This window comes from Anarhichas minor, unplaced genomic scaffold, assembly GCF_050575085.1.
Source record: "Anarhichas minor isolate MPS153535 unplaced genomic scaffold, ASM5057508v1 ptg000021l, whole genome shotgun sequence".
Taxonomy (NCBI): domain Eukaryota; kingdom Metazoa; phylum Chordata; class Actinopteri; order Perciformes; family Anarhichadidae; genus Anarhichas; species Anarhichas minor.
Window position 1 is genome coordinate 7951921 of NW_027466467.1, and position 18896 is coordinate 7970816.

Consider the following 18896-nt stretch of genomic DNA (forward strand, 5'->3'; position numbering starts at 1 on the left):
GCACTAAATACTCTATTGATATAAATGTTGCACAAATGAAGTGGTTCCCCAACAAAAAATAGGCACAATGTAATGCTTTATCATGAGGGATACTGGGGAACAAGACATTAGGCTATTTAAGACATGCATTGGCAGCTGTCACTTCAAATTACGCCTCGTATAGTGATTAAAATATATACTTCAGTGGATTAATTAATTTGTTACTTATTATTGTGTAAAACGTAGCATTTAATAAAAGGACATTTTATCATTTTTAAGTAACTTATAGGCTGTAATTACTTTTACATTTGCAACATGGTCAATAAGTAGGCTATATAGTTGGCTATAGATACAATACACCATCCTACGTCTCAGACTGGACTTATAAAGTTACAATTAGATTTGAAATTAAAAAATTCTAATAATGGAAAATATATAATTGAAAATGCATCGTTTTAAAAGAAAAAAAAACCCACGAATGAATTTAGGCTACATATTGTGAATGTAAGGTATTACTGACGATGTCCACCTCTATTTTACTCATATTAAACTAACAATATTTCCATTTATTATTTTAAATGGAACTTTCCGACAGCACGTGAATGCAGCACGAACAGCAACACATTCCCAGCGCTACAGAAGAGCACAGACTGGGAATGAGTCTCAGCTAAGTGCACGAGAGCGTCGTACCTGGTCAAACGAGTCGCGCGGACGCTGTGTCAACCACCGACAAAGTAGCTGTTAACTGGACAAAAGAAAGAAACACCGTTTAAAGTGAGTTCATAAGAACTGAGAGGATTTAATAAGTGGGCTGGAGACGCGAGTTGGAGCCGTGGCACGTGTGGAAATGACATCGATAAAGACGGATTAAACTGCAGGGATGTTAAAGGGAATGATGAAAACAACATCTACACAGTAAAAGGAGTGACTCCGGAGCCGAAGGGAATGGCTTGATTTCTCACCCCGGGGAGCGAGCGGTGGGACAATACTGTCAGAGGCACCCATGTTTCTGTGGAAGAGAAGGAAAGTTTGCTGCGCTTCACCCGGATACAAGTCTACTTTCTGAGAGGCATTTCGCTGCTGTGACTATTTCTCACCCCGGTGAGCAAGAGCCCGACCGGCTCTAAAACTGTTCACAATGTCCAACCCCGCGCCGAAGAAAACCCACTGGACCTCCAGAATGAACGAGTGCTCCGTCTCCAAAGATGCCCGCGGTGACTTGAACGTGCCACTGCGCGGCGGAGCGGAGAACGGGGAGTTCGCCTACATCGGGCAACTTAACGAGGACGTCGTGCTTTACAAAATTGGAAAAATATATGAAGGAGAACTGCTGCTGGAGGTGGAGAATCTCTCTATTTCGGGATTACCCTTGTACGACGTACAGACCGTGATAAAGAACTGCAAAGGTCCCGTCCGGTTGAAAACTGTCAGGCAAGGTAAGGACCGCGAGACGCTCGAACTTCTCTCCTTTAAGTTAATGTTGCACAGTTTACTGAAGAATGACGGGGGTTGAATTTGTGTTGTGCCAAACCTTGTATTGGAATAACGTTAGATAGAAGGAGGCACTCATCAATTCAGCTCACATGCAATATTCAATTAAGCTTAAAAGTTGGAACAAAAAGTTGTCTTTGCTTCACGGGAGGAGTCCTGTGGGTACTCTTTGAGTTAGTATATGTTGGAGTAAGTTCCTCCAGGTGAAATATTGGTTTATCCAACTGTCGAATAGGTGAAATCACACCTGGTGATGAGCACGGACGCGTTAAATGGAGAGCTTTTTGAATGGAGTTCGGTGTTTATTTTATTTTTCCCCCACTCTAGAGAAACAACCACCTGTCTGGTGCAGAGAGATGGACACAGCACAGGCTCTCTAACGCGGTTTACTCAGCTTCCCTTTTGTTCCGTCTCTTCATCAACCCTTTGAATTGGCTCACGTGATAAAAAACGTCACAACTTTTTTTTTTTTTCTTTTTTTTTTTTTTTTAATAGGTTATTAGACATCTTTGAGCAAAACATCCAACAACTGAAACTACAGGTGTCACTCATTATATTACCTTGAATCAGTTTAATTGGGCACAATTTTACCTGTAAGGAGGTTTTTTGAATACCAGCTTATTTTCATACTGCTGCAGGATATTATATACAATGGCATAAGCGAGGGTCAATTTACCGTCAATTTACCGTCAATTTACCTTCATTTTTTAGTAATATAGGTCATTTACTGAACAATCAGATATTCAGCAAAGTCTGAGTTGGCCTGTGTCTGTTTAAGCTACGGTATCTGTTGAGTCCTCAAACAGGCTAGACTGGCAACACTTCTCCAGCGCCTTACAAGAACGGGAACATCCGTCACCAACAGTAAGCGAGATGCGAACATGAGGCCTGTGTGGCTGGTCTGTCTAGTTCATGGTCAGCTTGACTCAGCAGGGCCGGGCTGGGCCTTTTGACACTGAGCCTGTCTGACAAGGCTCCCAGCGTGGCGAAGCAGACCGCTGGAGGGATGCTCCGGGGCCACACTGACTTCCTGTAGAGACGGACAAATGAGCAGCAACTCTTCAAGGACAATTTCACACATTTAGAACCTGTGAATTCGGCTGGCAGCGATATTGTCTGGACCTGCTCAGAAGTGGCACACTGATTTTATTTTGTATTTTTTTTTTTAAAGGCGCTATATGGAAGTCAACATCAAAGTGCTATCTTATTAATTTTAGGACAGTATTACTCGACTTTGGCACAAACCAGGACGACTAAATGAGGGTCCTGCACACAGGTGTTTTCACTTACTGACTAATACTTTTAATGAAGTCTGAAAGTGCCCGTCTTAATGTTTTAAAATTGATTAAACAGATCTAAAGTGATCATTTGAACACTTATTGCTGGCTACTTTGAAATTTAAGGATATCAAGTGTTTTTGTTTGCTCAGGCGCTTGAGTTACGGTACGCATTGTTCAGTTTCCTGGTTCACTATTGTGTTATTGTGTTCTGATATGAAGGAGAAAACGGTAATAAACAAAACATAGGGCCATGTGGTGGGCATCTTTTTTAAAAAGATTACCTTGTAGTTGAGTTTTGGACATATTTCTTATATTTTTCTGGTCATTTTAATTAACACTCATGTAAAAACTTTAGAGGGAATCACCAGTGTGAATTCAGAATTTTTTTAATTTCCTGTCTTGTAACATGAGCCAGTGTTGATTATGCACCCCCAATCCTTTCTGCGCTTAAATTACTTCAGACAAAAGGAGGAAACTCGCGTCTCACATTGGACCAATCACAAGTCTCAGTGCTCCCAGCCCCCCCTTCTCCCCCCCCCCCCCCCCCCCCCCCCCCCTTTTTTTTCCAGGACGCATCTGGGGATGTCGTGTGTCACCGCCACACAACGTCACATGATCAGAATCCATTTCGAGTTTTTTAATAATTCATGCTGTCTGGGAATTTCCCTCCCTAATCGGCCTTAATTGAGAAAATATGCTCGGCAACAAGGGCCATCTGTAAAATCTAAGTGACCTAAATTTACCCAGAGCTTGTGCCATTTTCTCACTTTAATCAAGCGGGATGTGTGGAGAGGTGCTGCCGCTGCAGTGTCTTGGCTCGCTTCACAAAGTAGTTGCTGCTGTTGACTGCCAACCGTATTAAGACTTGTTGAAAAGCGTTAGGTCGGGACCTTCAGCGCTCTATTCAGACCTGTGTGAGCGCGCGCACACACACACACACACACACACACACACACACACACACACACACACACACATATATATATACAGGGGCACTTCCAGTCTGAGCAGATAAAAGGCTCCAACCAGTTCTGCTGCAGAGATTGTATTGTTTGCTTTGGATATCAGTGGAAAAAGTGCAAGACACACACACACACACACACACACATATTCACTGCAGAACACACCCTCTGTGCACTGCTCCCGAGTCCAAGCCATTAGAAGCCCACTTCACTATGTATCGATCGGGCAGAAGCTGTGGGAAAATAACCGGATTGTGTAATTATGGACTATTACATACAAACACAGACATGCACTCTCACTTATTTTGAAACCAGCAGCTGCTAACCCTGCCCTAATGCAGTCCAATAATGCTGTTTGCTGTGTTTTGCAAACAGAAACTCACGCAATGAGGAAACTTGTCAATCGGATAAACACCGGCACTGCTGTATGGATAATCCCCTTAAGAAGATGACCTAGTGGGCTCCACATATGCAAAACGATTACTGTGTAACACTATGGATCACACGCACACGCACAAACACACACATATAGTGGTGCACAACCACCTGCTTGTACAAACACACGATCACAACAGAGAGGTTTCAGATTGAGGGCAGATTAGTGTCGCGCTCTCTCTGGCGTTAGTACACATGTTGGGTGTGTTGATAATCAGGCGACGTTTCTGTGATGGTATGTGCGTGCGTGTGTGTTCTTGCACTGTATTTTTCATGTGTACAGAAAGATGGCGGCCATTACGGTGTAAGCGTAAGATTAGAATTGTTACTACGTTCAAGGTCAAAGGTTAGGTGTGTGGTGTTAATGTCGGGCTAGGGATTGTAGCCAAGAAAGTTCCTCACAAGGACTGTAAGACCAATCTGTGTGAATGAATGCGTGTGTTTTCTGGACATGAAAAGTGGCCCAGGGTTCATGGGTTGCCCCGGGCAGGAGGTGTGCTGTGTGTGTGGGTCGCTCTGGTAAACAGGATTTGCTGCATGTGACCAAAACGCTCTCACACAATATGAATCCTCTCCGCGTAAAACAACCGCTGCTCTCCCAGATCAATCGGGGATTGAGGACCTACAGCTCCAGAAGAGCGTATTTCTACCTAAGCTGCATTATATCACGGAGCTGGTGTGATGAACGAGGCCTCACGAGCTATAAATGTCCGGAAGCAGAAAATATACTCCTTTTTATAATGGCGGTGCGAGCTGCTAACCGGGGCTGCTCAAATTTACTACACCGTGTAACTGCATTAACTCCGAGCTCTGTGTGCGTGCGTGTGTGTGCGTGTGTGTGTGTGTGTGTGAGCGTTTCTGGCAGTCGTTGCATATGGAAGTGTTTATTTCCTTTCTCTCAGCAGGATGTTGGACCCCCCCCCCCCCCCCTCCTCCTCGCCCCAACCATTCTTCCACCTTTGTATTCTATTCTATGACAGCGGTGGAACGACTTCACTTCCTCCCTCATTGCAGGCTTCAGGAAAAATCTCTGGCTTCAATTTCAGGGTGTGTGTTTGTATTTATGAGAGTGTGTGTGTGTGTGTGTGTGTGTGGGTGCGAGAGGGAAAGATGGGAGTCACATGTACAGTATAAGCATCTTGTCTAATTTGTGCTGAATTTGTGTTTATGTGTGCCCGGCTTAAGCTCCGTATTTAGATACAGTGGAGGGACACTCAGTAACCAACTTAATAGACCCTGAAATGCTGTCTCACTAATGCAGCACATGTTTTTGTAACGCCACTAAAGAGGTACACATGCACGTGTGTGCCGTCTTTTTTTTTGTTTTGTTTGCTGAAGAATAGTCTTTTCTTTTTTCGTAATTAGCTCAAGTGTAGGTTGTTGTATTGAGTGTGAATGGGAATTGGTCACGCTTGGCGCTTGCAGTTACACACTCTGTCAGAGGAAGAGAAAGGCCAACTCATTTACGATAGCGAGTTTAGTGGAGCGGGAGGGGGGGGGGGGGGCAGCGAGGCAGTTTCCTTTCATTTCCTTTGAAGACTGCTCTTATCCAGTGTCCTCAAAATTGTGTACACGCACAGCAGAGGAGTGTGTGTTTCTGCGTCAGGATTTAGACACGGTTGACAAAAGTTCCCAAAGACGGTCCTGAATACCAAGGTACATCAGGACCGAAGAGAAACCGTTTGTTGGAGCTTTAAACATGAGTTGACTACGTGACATTATGAATTGCTGTTTTTCTGAGCGACCTTTTTACTGCGGTCTACGCTGGGAATCAAAGCGTCTGCTGTGAGACCGTGAAACGCTGAGCCTCCTTATGAGTGTCAGAACACACAGGGAAATGAAAGCTCTAAGAGCTTAACATCAGGCTGCGGTGGTTCGGTACCTAAGGTAACTGTTAACCTAGCCAACGTGTAGGAGGAGTTGACAAATCTGCTCAAAAGGCCTTCGCTTATTTCCACACCGTCAATCCTACTGCTTGGTTAGTATAATCCCAAATCTGGGTGCGATGATTCTTAGCGTTAGCGTAATTAGCCTCCAATCTCAGAGCAGGTGGACGTCTTTATCAAAGTTTTTCTCTCTTATGACGCATTAAGATCCTGAAAAAGTCCAGCTGCTGGAAACACTAAATTCATCTTTTTGAGTTAGCAAAGGTCACTTTGTTCCGCCACCAACTTGGCCCTGTTTCTATAGTGTTCATAAAACAGGAATTATTTTCCTATTTTCCATTTAAAAAAAACAAAAACAATTTTTTTTGTGAAGATCACCCCAAAAATCTGAAAAATCAAACCTACCACGCCCCCGAATTCGGGCCGATGCTCCCTCCTACTTTTATTGGTACGGTTAGTGGTTTACCTCCATTCTGTGATTGTCACTCTCCATCTCCTATGTTGAAGCCTTGCTGAGCTAAGCTAGCAGTTCAAGCGGCTCTGATCCAGCGTCTTGGTGTGTCTGTGTGTGAAGGAATTTTTTGAATTTGTGAAGTGGGTGTGTTCAAGCTCAAACAGGGTGTTACGTTGCTGTTCACACTTTACATCCCCGAGACCTTTTCAGGTCTAGATCCTGCTCTTCAACCAACCATTCAGAACCAGAGCCACCTTTTTGAACCGGAAGTCAGAGAGGTATTATACCGAGACACGAACCACTTCAGAAGTAGCGGACGCTTCGTGCCAGCCTTCGCTTTGCATACAGTCTTTGCAGTGTTGGAGCATAGGCAGCTCTGGTCTGTGTCCTGTATCAAGTCAGGACCGGGATCATATGAGACGTGGTGATGCCTGCAGCGGGCCGACTAGGACGCATCGTGATATGATCGGTAGCGGTTGTGGGCATCATTAAATGGCTGAGACTAGTAGCAAGTGGATGTGCCTGAGAAAAGTCTCTGAAAGTTTTATTCAGATGGGACTTCTGCACAGAGAAACGGAGTTAAGTGCTTGTGCATTTATAACTCCACCTCATGTTCCTGTAATAACACTTGGCAGCACATTTGACTTCTTCACACACACACGACAGTAAAAAGACACTTGAAAGCCTACATGGAGTTAATTTGTTGTCGTTAAAGCTAACCGTCCGCTTGTTATCTTTCTAGCTGTTGCGCCCAGAAAATCTATAATTTATCTCTCGGGCTCCTTGAGATATAAAGGCCTTTCTTCCCCCAGCCTGCTTCCCTTCTTTTCTTTACTTTTAATTACGTTCTGGTTGAGGCCTTGGGGTCTGTTTACACAAATCCCATTAATGTAAAGTCTTTGGGAAGCTTACTCACGCACATTCGTGTGCACACGCGGACAAAACAAGGGAGTATCTACAGGCTTAGAGAGCAGTCTAGCCCTGATTAAGAGGATTTAGACACGGGTCTGCCTGTTTGTCCACAGCAGTGAGCACACACACACACACACACACACACACACAGTCACTCACAGGCCCGGGGTCTTCCTGCAGTGGCACACAACAATGCCTCGTTGAACCACACTGCCGTATTTCTCCTCTTCCTCATCTTTCCTCGCTCTATTCATCTCGTCTGCTCCCTTTATCTCTCCTCCTCTCAAGTCATCGTCTATTCTCTCCACACTCATTGTCGTGCGAGTGTGGGAATTGTGACGGCTCTAATTAAGGGGCCGCCCCATTCGGACCGAGTCCCCCACCCTCTCCCTTTTCCTGCTTAAGTCCTAATGAAAAGAATCGTTCCAACAGGTCACTTCACAGCAGTTATGGATGACGGTGTGTGGCAAAGCATTGAAGACAGCTTCATGTGGGCGGCAGTCGCTGTGAGGGGAGAGAGTGATGGATTATGGGTAAAACAATTAGCAGAGAAAGATCTCAGGGAAGGAAGAAATTTTAGTAACACGTGTGAAGGTTTGTGGCGAGGAAATGACCACTGACGTGTGTGTCGTGTTTTAGTAATAGAAGCATATGTAGGTCGGAAAGACGCTTATTTGTGTTCTTGCAGAGAGCTAAATGAAAAGATGTATTCTGATCTCAGGGATCTTGCTGCGTTTGTACACTTTGTTCGTAGATGGCGAGTGCACTGTTTAAAAAAAGGTGGTGACCAGTGCTGAAGCGTCCTTGATTGAGGAAGCATGTGTCTGCTGCGGCTATAGCTGGAGGGCTGGTAATCCCTTATGATGACGGGGGAGATACGCAGCTACCGGTCCAGCGACACCGTGTGTTGTTTCCAGCAGTTTCATGCCTCTTCGACTTAGCGATGCACACGCTAAACGATTAAATACATGCTGGGGACCACACACATAAGACATTATTAACTCAAGTGGGAGGACAATAGCTCTGTGCATCACTTAGCTTAATGTTCATGCTGCATATTTATTATTGTCAAGGGTATATGAAAGCTGGATAAAGAGTAATATCAGTTTCTCTATTCCACATGGTTTGAATTAGATTTTATCACAAAGTCTTTTGGTTGTCGGTTATTGTTGTTAACCGTTCTCACAATTATTTAGGATTAGATGAAAGCAGAGTTGGCATTTTTGTCTCCCAAAACCTTCAACAGGCCCCAATTTGGGAAAAGTTAAATCGATTTTTGGGGCAAATGTGATTTGAATTCTTCTCATCCTTCGGTCATAGGGTCTGTGATCAGGCCCACAGCACAATATAACGAAATGAGACAAATTATTCGCACATTTGTACCTGACTAAGTGGTTGCAAACAGTAAGTAACCTTTTAAAAAAGTCCAGTTCAGCTGTGTTAGCTGCTTTGATTGTCTTGGTAGCACCGAGCACCTGTGTGTGTGTGTGTGTGTGTTAGAGCGCCTGATAGCGCAGCGGAAAGGTCAGCATGCATACGAGCACTTAAAGGTCAGCACACGTGCAGTACTGTATGGAGACTACGATACAGAAACTTCCGTGCACTCATCATTTACTGTATAAGCTTCGTTCAACCAGTACAGGGAGGAAAGTGTGACGGCTCGCTGATAGAATCTTAATTAGACGGGCAGAGACTAATTAGCAAAGACAGGGAAAGGATTGAGTCTTAATTAAGAGGTCACTGGTGTCCACCTTCACTCTTCACTGTTTAGTCCGTTGAAGTCACGTCTGTTTATGTGACAACTCGGCCACCACCCTCTGCGTGTCGATGCCAGCGGCTGAGCCCTCTGCTCTGTAAATACTGTTCACTAGCAGCGAAGCTACCTGGTTCTTCTTCTTTTTTTATTAAAATGAATTTGCACAGCAGCTTCTCTCCGTCATTAAGTCTGGCAGTAGTAGATCCATTGCCATGCTTTTTTCTTCTTCTTTTTAATCAAAGCTGGTAAATGTGCCTGACGGTAGATCCTGGAAGTTTCGGCTGGTGTTAAGGCAGTTTCCTCTACTCTATATGTAAATGTTCCCACACTCTTCCACATGATTATGATAATCCTGCTCCCTTAAGAAGAAGATATTGTACATCTTCACCTCCACTCTCTTATTTTGACGTGGAGTTAAATCCACTTTACATTTGAACTCCCTCAAAACAGTAGTTGCTGTAAAGTAGGTTCAGTGCAGTGTTCTGATGAAAGCTGAACTTACAAGAAAGAAGTCCATTTGCTTTAATAATTCAAGAACTCCTACATACTACTGTATGTGACATACCAGACATACATCAGACTTAACATTTTGCAATCTGCTGACAGCAGAGGGGCTTCATGGGGCCTTTCTCTGTCTTATCTTCTCAGGACTGTATTGTACACAATGACTCAATTCTAAGCTGTTGAGGTTTCACTACAATACAATGTTTTGCTGCATTACCCCTCCAAAATGTATTTGTTGTGAGCAGTCCAGCTTCTTTCCATCTCTAATCTTTATATAGACTTGTTGACACACCATGAAAAACTGGAATTACTGCCTTAAATTGCTTCCCTGCCCTGCAGTGAACAAACGTTATGAGACGGAGAGGCTTGGCTTTATTCACAAGTTTTAATATTTTAAGCTGAACCACCCATTTCTCACATAAATGTTGTGAACAAATTCCCAAGCTCGCCACTCTGGACTTTGTAGTTGTAATTAAAGTGAAACAGACGCCTCACAAAAATTGACACTGGAGCAGTTGTGTGTGTGTGTGTGTGTGTGTGTGTGTGTGTGTGGTTTCGGAAAACCAAGTCGGCGCCCAGCTTGATCTATCTCCCACTCCACAGTGTTAAAGTATTGCACGTTCACGGTAAAGGTACTGTGATGTACGCCTGTGGATGACTTGTCATCGCTAGTGGTGGCCACCGTGACGAGCCTAATCTGATATCCATACGGAAACAGTGGCATACTGCAGGATTTCTTAGTTTATCTAATGACTGCTCAGCAGCACACTTGACTGACTGCCGCCGGTCTCGATGGAGGCTCGGTGACGCTGAGGTTTACCACACGCAGCACGCTGTGGATGCTATTTGCAAGGCTCTCATGAGGGCATCATGTTGTTGTTGTTGTGTGTTGGGTCAAATGTGCAGAGTTGTGTGGGCTGGGGTCTGAATTCCATTTGTCACTTTGTAATACCACACTACTATCACTGCAGCTTTAGATTCTCTCTCTCACACACACGCGCACACACACACACACACACACAGACATACACTAACATTTATAGTTAAATCCATAATCCACGCCCTTTGGATAAATATGTAAGCTTATTGCATGCAGCTATTGTCCTCTAGTTTGCATGCAGACACACACACACACACACACACACTCACTCATGCACACAGCACTGTTCCCTTGCACTCAGGAATGCTCTGTTTACATAGCTGGAGCTGGCCAAGATTAGTATTTTAGTGTCTCAGGTGTCTGCTTTGTGTCTCTGACAGTTATTTTATAGGCCCTGCTATGGCTCGTGCTCAAGCCAATGCTGCTGCACCTTACCTTAATAAACTCTCCTCTGGAGGACACGATGGCCCAGACACTCGAGGGAAGTTTGGCACAATCTCTGAAAAGTTCTTCGGAACTAATGTTCATTGATTTGTGGAAAAGTTGTTTGCTGATTTTGAAAAACGTGTATAGACTCTTTCACCTTGTTGCCACTGTGATGACTGCATATTCTGAACAAATGCAACATGACTTTTTCAGCCCGATACTCACCTACCTGACGTCATTTATCAGCGCTACAGATAACATTGAGCTAGTTTATTCAACTGTGACTGCAGAAAGTCCAACCAAATCAGACTGTGTGCTGCGAATGAGGGCCACACAGATGGTCAAACACAATGCCGCTTTCTACTAGAGTGGTTCCGATACCGATACGGTATCAGAGAAAGCCTCTGATACAGACTCAAAATGCTGGATGGGGTATCGGCGAGTATGCAAGTCTACGTACATCAATCTGATATGACGTTATCAAGGGTTTAACCTGAGCCAGTACATCCACACAGGGTGAGTGATACAGCTGGTAAAAATAATTGTGTTTTTAACGGACTGGTATCGGATCGGCACTTCCTGTACTGGTGGTGTACTGCACAAAGCTGTTCAACACACAGAGAGTCACTCATTTTCTTAAATGTCATTGGAGCAAATAGGCAGGAGATTGCTGTCGAACACAAGCGTCTCTCCGTGACCTCGAGCTCTACTGGGCTCCAGAGCTCATAAATTAGACAAGAAATCTGATTTCCCTTGTGGGGCGAGTGCTCACAGACACACCGTTTCTCTTCAGGGGCGGTTGATTTCTATTCTTCTTGATGTAAATGGGCTGATAAGGGGACAGTTGGAACTGGATTGTGGCCTAGTTGCTTGCTGAGTCACAGCGGACAAGTAGAACTCTCTTTCTGTCAAACCGACTGTTTGTTTTTTAACAGGCCTGTTATGTGCAGTTGTCTCCTCACAGCTGGAGCTACTGTTGTTGTGAGGGGGAGTTTAATGTGGAGTTGTGTTCGTCCCCAAGACGTTTGAGAGCCACACTTTTAAACAATGTTATCAGAGAAAGCAGCCGGAGAACTGGAGTGGGAATGACTGTAATATTGGGGTGTCATTTTCAGCATTGCCATGTGTTACCATGTGTTACCATGAGCTCGGCTGTTGTTGTTGCTCAGCTTTTCTTTAGATCCATTTTCACTATCTCCGACTCTCCAATGCTCCCACTCTGATTCCTGTTTGGCACTTCCTCAATCCAGTGAGTCGCCTTTGTCCACCACGCTCTTTGTTCTGGCTGATACGGAGAGGCACTCTGGACGTTTCCTGCGTTTGTAAAGTTAAAGGTGACGTTTTGGGACGTGGTTTGAAACCCTGTTGTGACCTGAAACATTTTGTAAGGGATGTGTATCATTCTCAGGGTTCAAATACAAATCAGGCAATCGAATGCGTATTGGTAAAACATGCAAACTGGTGACTCAGCCAATCACAGGGTCATCCACGTGAAACCCGACTCCTGCCAATGCGTTTGTTTGTCTGAAGATAATAAAATGACGCGAGCAAAAGATTTGTTTGCATTATTATTCACGTTCCGCCTCCCGTTCGCTACCATCGAAGCACAATGAGTCTCATTGGTCAATAGCTGCCTCATCCCCTCAGGACATTTAAAGGCACAGTTATCTTAGACCACTGGATGCCACAATTCGTGTCAAAATTCGTTCTTGTTCTCGGCGTCATAACTCTGTCAGATCTGAACACACAGACATGATGCACATGTGTGACTTTTACCTTCTTAGGACACCATTATCCCCAATGTCCATCAAGTGTAAACGCCCATAAATCCGCTTAGAAATCATAGAAAAAAGACCCTCCTTTAACTACAGAGCTTGCCTGTGAATCATCACGTTTTAATTTTTTCTTCATTATCATAGTGATCCAGTGGGGATTGCTTGTCTATGGGTATATTCCAAACAGAAACTGCTGAGAGATATTCCTGCATACATTTAATGGTGCCAGTTGTAAAAAGTATAGGCTAAAGAAATTCAGGGCTCAAGGTCTAGTCAACACCTAACTAACTCCATGGCAGGATGATATTTACTATTAACCCTCTCCTTTATCTATTCAAACACAGATATTTTCTCATGTATTGTTAAGAATCTGAACTCTCAGATTTTCCATTTTGTCTTTTCAAAGGACAAAATGGTAACCTGCAGTATAAAGACCCCACCCATGCTGCCAGTAAGTCTGTTTATGAGCTCCACGCGGCCCCAGCCGGTTCATTGTCCTTTTGGTTGGAATCCTAGAGAGCCAGTCGGGGCTGTTCTTCCATCACGTCTCTTTTTTTTGGTTGTCAGTAAGCAGCAAAAGAACATAACAGTGACGAGCATTCTTACAACACAAGTGGAGCATTTAGAAAAAAAGAATGAATAGTGTGAGGTTCAGGTGTGTGCATTGTTACAGTCATAGGACCGCACATACTCACTGTGTTGACTGTAACAGCTTCTCTTAATTAGTAGGTGTGGTCAAAGTGTTTGCTTATCAATAGGGATGATTTGTGAGCAATTTCCTTTGGGCACGTTAATCATCAGGAACTTCAGTTCATCATCATCTCTTCTGGGGTGTGTGTGTGTGTGTGTGTGAGTGTGTGTGTGTGTGTTGACACCTGCTGATCCAGTTGGACAGGTTGGGGTGAAACTGCAGCACATCTCCGCTGCACCTGTCAGGTGACCTCAGTGGGCGGTGCTCAGTGGCAGAGGGAGCATCATGAGGGCGGGCTGATGAGAGATCAGATCAGAGGCTGCTGTGCTTCCTGGAAATTGTGACCAAAACCCGCATACGTCGCTGTTTGTACCGCACTCATGTTTCCCCCTCTGGTTAAATGCAATTCTCCCGGAGCGAGTGAGAAACCTCTCTGGAGTCATTTGTTTGATGTTCTTTGCCCAGTTCTCTGTCGGAGAGAATGATGATCTCTGGACTGTTTGTCTTTACTCTGGTTAAATAGCACTCTCGAGCGCTCTCTGCCTTTAACTCTTATCTCCTCGGTTCATCTGTAAAGTGTAAACTTGATGTCTGAGGTGATGGGTGTCAGGTGACCTTTTTGGTTGTCACGGCAACGGGGTCCTAAATCCCAAGGCGCCGGTCATCTCCAGGGGCTCGGCTGATTACCAAATACTGAATAAAATCCTCTCTCACGCACACACTCACACAGACTTGGAAGGCGGTAGATAAACAGTGGTCGGGAGAGAGGAGTAGCTCTTAGTCTCATGATGTTGCAGTCAGATAACTCTGTTTAGCCGTGTGAGTGCAGACAGACCACATTCCTGATGTCTATGCACAGACCGAGAGGTACGACAGCAGTGTTCTCCACATCTGGTTGGAGGCGAGCCATTAGTCATTGGTGTGAGCTGGACACTTGTGTTATTTTGGAGAAGATGGATGTGAAATACAGAATTATTGATATAGATATCGTTAGTCATTTTTTAAATTATTATAATTTGGGGGTTAACACTGTTGGTCAGACAAGACAAGAAACTGTATGTTTCACCGGTTTCTGATGTTTTCTGGACATATTAATTATAATGAATCGATGATTTTGTTAGTTGCAGCCCTTAGTTCAACATGAGTTTCATAGAACCAGTAGACAACCTTTTACTACTTCATTCAGATTTCCTGGTGTGATGAGAGCCTTCGTCTCTTCCTCTCAGTTATAGAAACACATGGAAGTGGATTCATCAGTGCTCTGCTGCACCTCTGCCCTCTCAGATAAGCTATAGGCTGGCTGCTCCTCAGCAGCTTCTACTAATCTATGGCATGCAGCGGAGAGAAGGCCAAGGGATTAGCATGGCAAACTGTCTGATGAACACTTGCTTCAGTCATTATACATGTGGGAACATTTCTTTAGTTCTAGCGTTGAAGTGTAATTAGTACCGAAGCTACTACTGTATCTACATTTTACAAAGATGTAAATGTAAGAAATACATTCTGTATTTAATGTAACCTGAATGTGCAAGATGTAAGTTGAAGAGCAGCAGGGAGATATGAGAACACAGGAAAATTGTTGCCGGGAAGGTAGTCGCATTTTAATGCAGTTTTAAACAAATGATATCATAGCTTTGCTCCACATTGTAAAAAGAGAGCAGAGAAAAACTGCATTGCTTTGTTCTCTCTCTCTCTGTGTGTGTGTGTGTGTGTGTGTGTGTGTGTGTGTGTGTGTGTGTGTGTGTGTGTGTGTGTGTGTGTGTGTGTGTGTGTGTGTGTGTGTGTGTGTGTGTGTGTGTGTGTGTGTGTGTGTGTGTGTGTGTGTGTGTGTACAGCTCTTTACTGTTGCCCAAATCATTGTGCGCCAAAAGGCACAAACAAGGTCATAAAAGTGACTTTGTATTGTCGCTCTAAACATAGAGCCGCTCTATATTTTCATACGGTTGTCCACAAGCGATTGTGTCTTTGTTGGATGTGAGTCAGCAACATTGAGATGTCAACCCTCGGCAATAATCCTTTTTTTTTTTTTTTTTTTTTTTTTTTTTTCTCAATGGAAGATTGTTGTGTTATTTCCTCTGATTTAGCCGTGCTGGCTGAATTGGTTTTCACTATTGTAGATATTCTTTTAGGCGGTCCTGGTTCACTGAGTTCGTGACCTCTGCAAGATAAAAATGTAACCAACTTGTATTTGGGAGCTTCAGTGGCGTGTGCCTAAATGTGGCCCAGCAAATGGGGGGGAAAATCGCCCCCATCCAAACTGTGATGCTGGCTTAACCCCAACTCACTCTTTTTGGCAGCTAGAAGGCAAAAACACACACACACACACACATCAACCCGACCACACATTTCCCCCATCTGACTGACACTGAATTAGAGCAGACACAGGAAGAGAGGCTGGATCAGTGTGTGTGTGTGTGTGTGTGTGTGTGTGTGTACCTGCTCATCTGGTCCGTTTCTCTCGCTTGTTCCTGCCCTGCTAAGCGCCAGCTGTACAGGGAGGTATTTCCGTCTACCTGACCGAGGAAAGAGCGCTCGGCACCACGGCCTCGGTCAACGGCTCGGTCATCACTCGGTGTGCAGTGGAATGAATGACAGCCAGAGGACACAACGAGGGTCTGATTGAGTCGAAGGACGTTCATGCTTTCATCACTGACTGTCTCGCACACCACAAGTTCTTTTTGTTTTGAAATGTGATGCCTGGCTGACAGATGTGTTGAGCTTTAACAGATGGAGAAACGTATCTGTGTAGCATTTGATGGTCTGTTCACCTGGCAAAGTTGTCTTTCTCCAGCTGTTCCGACTGCGCGCTGACAACATCTGTTACCCTTCTTATGACATGTAGATTGTAAACGGCAGTATTATAATAAGATCTCATGAACATTACGATTGTAAGTGAGTTATTGCCTCGTGTTTTTCATGCTTGGCTCCAACTGCACGGACCAACCCAACTCCACTGTCGTGTCTAAGACGGCGCACTATAGCGGCCTCTCCGCTTGTAGTCAAATTCATTTCATATGTACATTTTTCAATATTGTATAAAATATAAAGCACAAGTGGAGATTACAAGGTTCTCTGCCTTCAGTCGTAGGAACCTCAAAGAACATTGATCGATCACATCATTTTGCTCTCATTAACATTTTAGCCCACACCCATCTTAACTTCATTTCGTTTTTCTCTCCACGGGGATCTCTCTTCCTCCTTTACTGATTTGAAGAGAAAACATCGTGGGTCATAAAATCCGGCCGTGTATAGTTCGGTCCTGCGGCCGTGGTCGGCTTGACGCGGCCTCACGGAGTCGAAGGAGCGCCGAGGAGAAATCTGGCGGGAGCCCCTCCCCTCCTCCCCTGAGACTCATTCCAGTGTTCAAACTGAAATCAATCCTCTTCCCTGTCGCCCTCCTCCTCCTCTCATCTCCCATCTCATCTCTCTCTGTTCAGTCACCTCCTCCTGTCCTCCATCCTTTTCCCCAAGCCCGTATTACCAAGAATCCAATTACACCACACGGGAGTAGACCCGGTCTAATGCTGCTGCTGTTCTCCCGCTTCAATCCTGTCCATCTTAAACTCCCCGCTCTCTCATTTATTCTTCATACTTCTTCTCCCAGTTGTAAAGGAAAATCCCCCCCCCCCCCCCCCCCCCAGGGCATTTGCCCCCAGGCGTGCCACTTTGTCTTGGGTCAGTGTCACCCCGTGGCCCCTCCCCCCCCGGGCTATGGGTGCCTGGCTTTCTTTGCGTTCCCACACTAAACAGTGGCTGTGTTGACACTGCTTCACTGCTGACACTCAGCAGGTGAACCATGGATGAGAACCAGGTCAAAGCCAGGCCATGGATGGGTGGATGATGGCGGTGGTGATATCAGGGGAGGAGGTTGAGCCAGTTGAGAGTGTTGTGTCATTGTTGACTCTGTTTTAGTGGAATATGTTTCTTTTTTATCATCAGAAATGATGACTTGCATGTTTTTCGACCTGTGGGAAGAAAATGATGTATCTTTGGAAATGAACAGTGGAGGTATTCAAAGTGTTTGTGACATTCATGGGGACGTAAATGACACGATAAATTCTCTTTACGTGAACTAAAAAAAGAAAACACGAAAATTGTTATGTGGATTTTATTTGACAGCTATGATGTAGAGCTGGATGGGGTGGTTGATATTCATATTTGTGTCTTTGTGTGCGTGTGTGCGCGCGCCCGTGTTTGTTTGTCAGACATCGCTGGCTCAATCATTAAGCTGTTGGGATCCTCCAACAGAAGGCAACAGATATTACCTCCATATTTCATGTCGGGAGGAATGGACGTGCCCCGCCAGTCCCGCTGCCTATCAGCCCAAAGTGGACTGTGCCAATAATCAGCAGCCACAAATCACTCTCATTTCCTTTTTTCGAGGAGAGGTGTGTTGTTGTTATTGAAAATTCCACCATGCCTTTCAATCTGCAGCATGCTTTGTAGGTGGTGGCAATGTGCTAATAACAGATAGAAGTGCCAGCGGGTGACAGGTTGTAAACATGTGATTCCATCCATTCAGGTGTGCTTAAATCATAGGAAACACTCGTGACAAATGGTTTTGTACTTGCAGTGCAATTCTTGGTCGACTGTATGTATTTTCTTACAGTACCCACAACTAGGACGTTAAAACTGTTGTTGTGAATTCCATTGAAAGTTTAAGCTGTACGGTAACTTTTGCCTGGTATTATAATATACAAGACACCTTAGGTAACCATGAAAAGACAGCTGTGATGTAGGCGCTTCCTTCTTAATTCAGAGCCTGTCAAACCTCTAAATTGGATTGGCTTCATTGGTTTTAATACAGGCCTACTATTCCATAAGCTTTATTATGTGAAAAAACATCTGGAAGGTTGTTGCTATTAAATGGCTTGGAGGGGGGTTCATGGGATTAAAAAAAACTACCTGATTATCATCTTAAAAATGACACGTTTGTCTGTCACTCCCTCAGAGTTCAAGAGCAGGCGCTACTTTTATTCTGTATTTGGGAGTTATGGCTGACACACTGTGTTCACCAACAACAGCCTGAGTACACTACAAAGCAAAGCAGCTGTGATGGATTGATTAGACTTTTTTCATTCACAATATATAAAAATATATGACATGTATAAATACATAATATATGCACGGCCTCACCAGGAGGCATCATATATTTGTCGAAAAGATAAAACACAATAAAGCCAGAGAGCTTATTTCCATGGTGGAGCTCCACGTTCTGCTTTTAAAAAGAGTAATCCACCAATTTTAAATCAAATTTCAAAACCTGGTGCCTACATTACCCACAATGCAACCTGACAGCCCACAGTTCAGCCAGAAATGAGGATCGAGCTACACTCCACACCCACAGATCCTGTTTTTTATTTTTTTGTATTCTTCATATCAAGTGACATCACTTAAGGTAGTTCTCTACCAGCTCCCTCTTACCCAGCGTTTTTTCACATACACAGCACTACTCTCCACCATCT

General features: G+C 44.3%; 1 protein-coding gene across 2 annotated transcripts in view; it reads left to right on the plus strand.

The window, feature by feature from the left end:
* The first annotated feature begins 567 nt into the window (after positions 1-567).
* Positions 568-18896, plus strand: part of magi1b (membrane associated guanylate kinase, WW and PDZ domain containing 1b) — a 113590-nt gene continuing 95261 nt past the window's right edge. For both annotated transcript variants that reach the window (XM_076095766.1, XM_076095767.1), the window contains exon 1: positions 568-1415. In XM_076095766.1, the coding sequence (XP_075951881.1) occupies positions 1118-1415 (298 nt within the window). In that variant the 5' untranslated portion in view covers positions 568-1117. The remainder of the gene's footprint in view (positions 1416-18896) is intronic.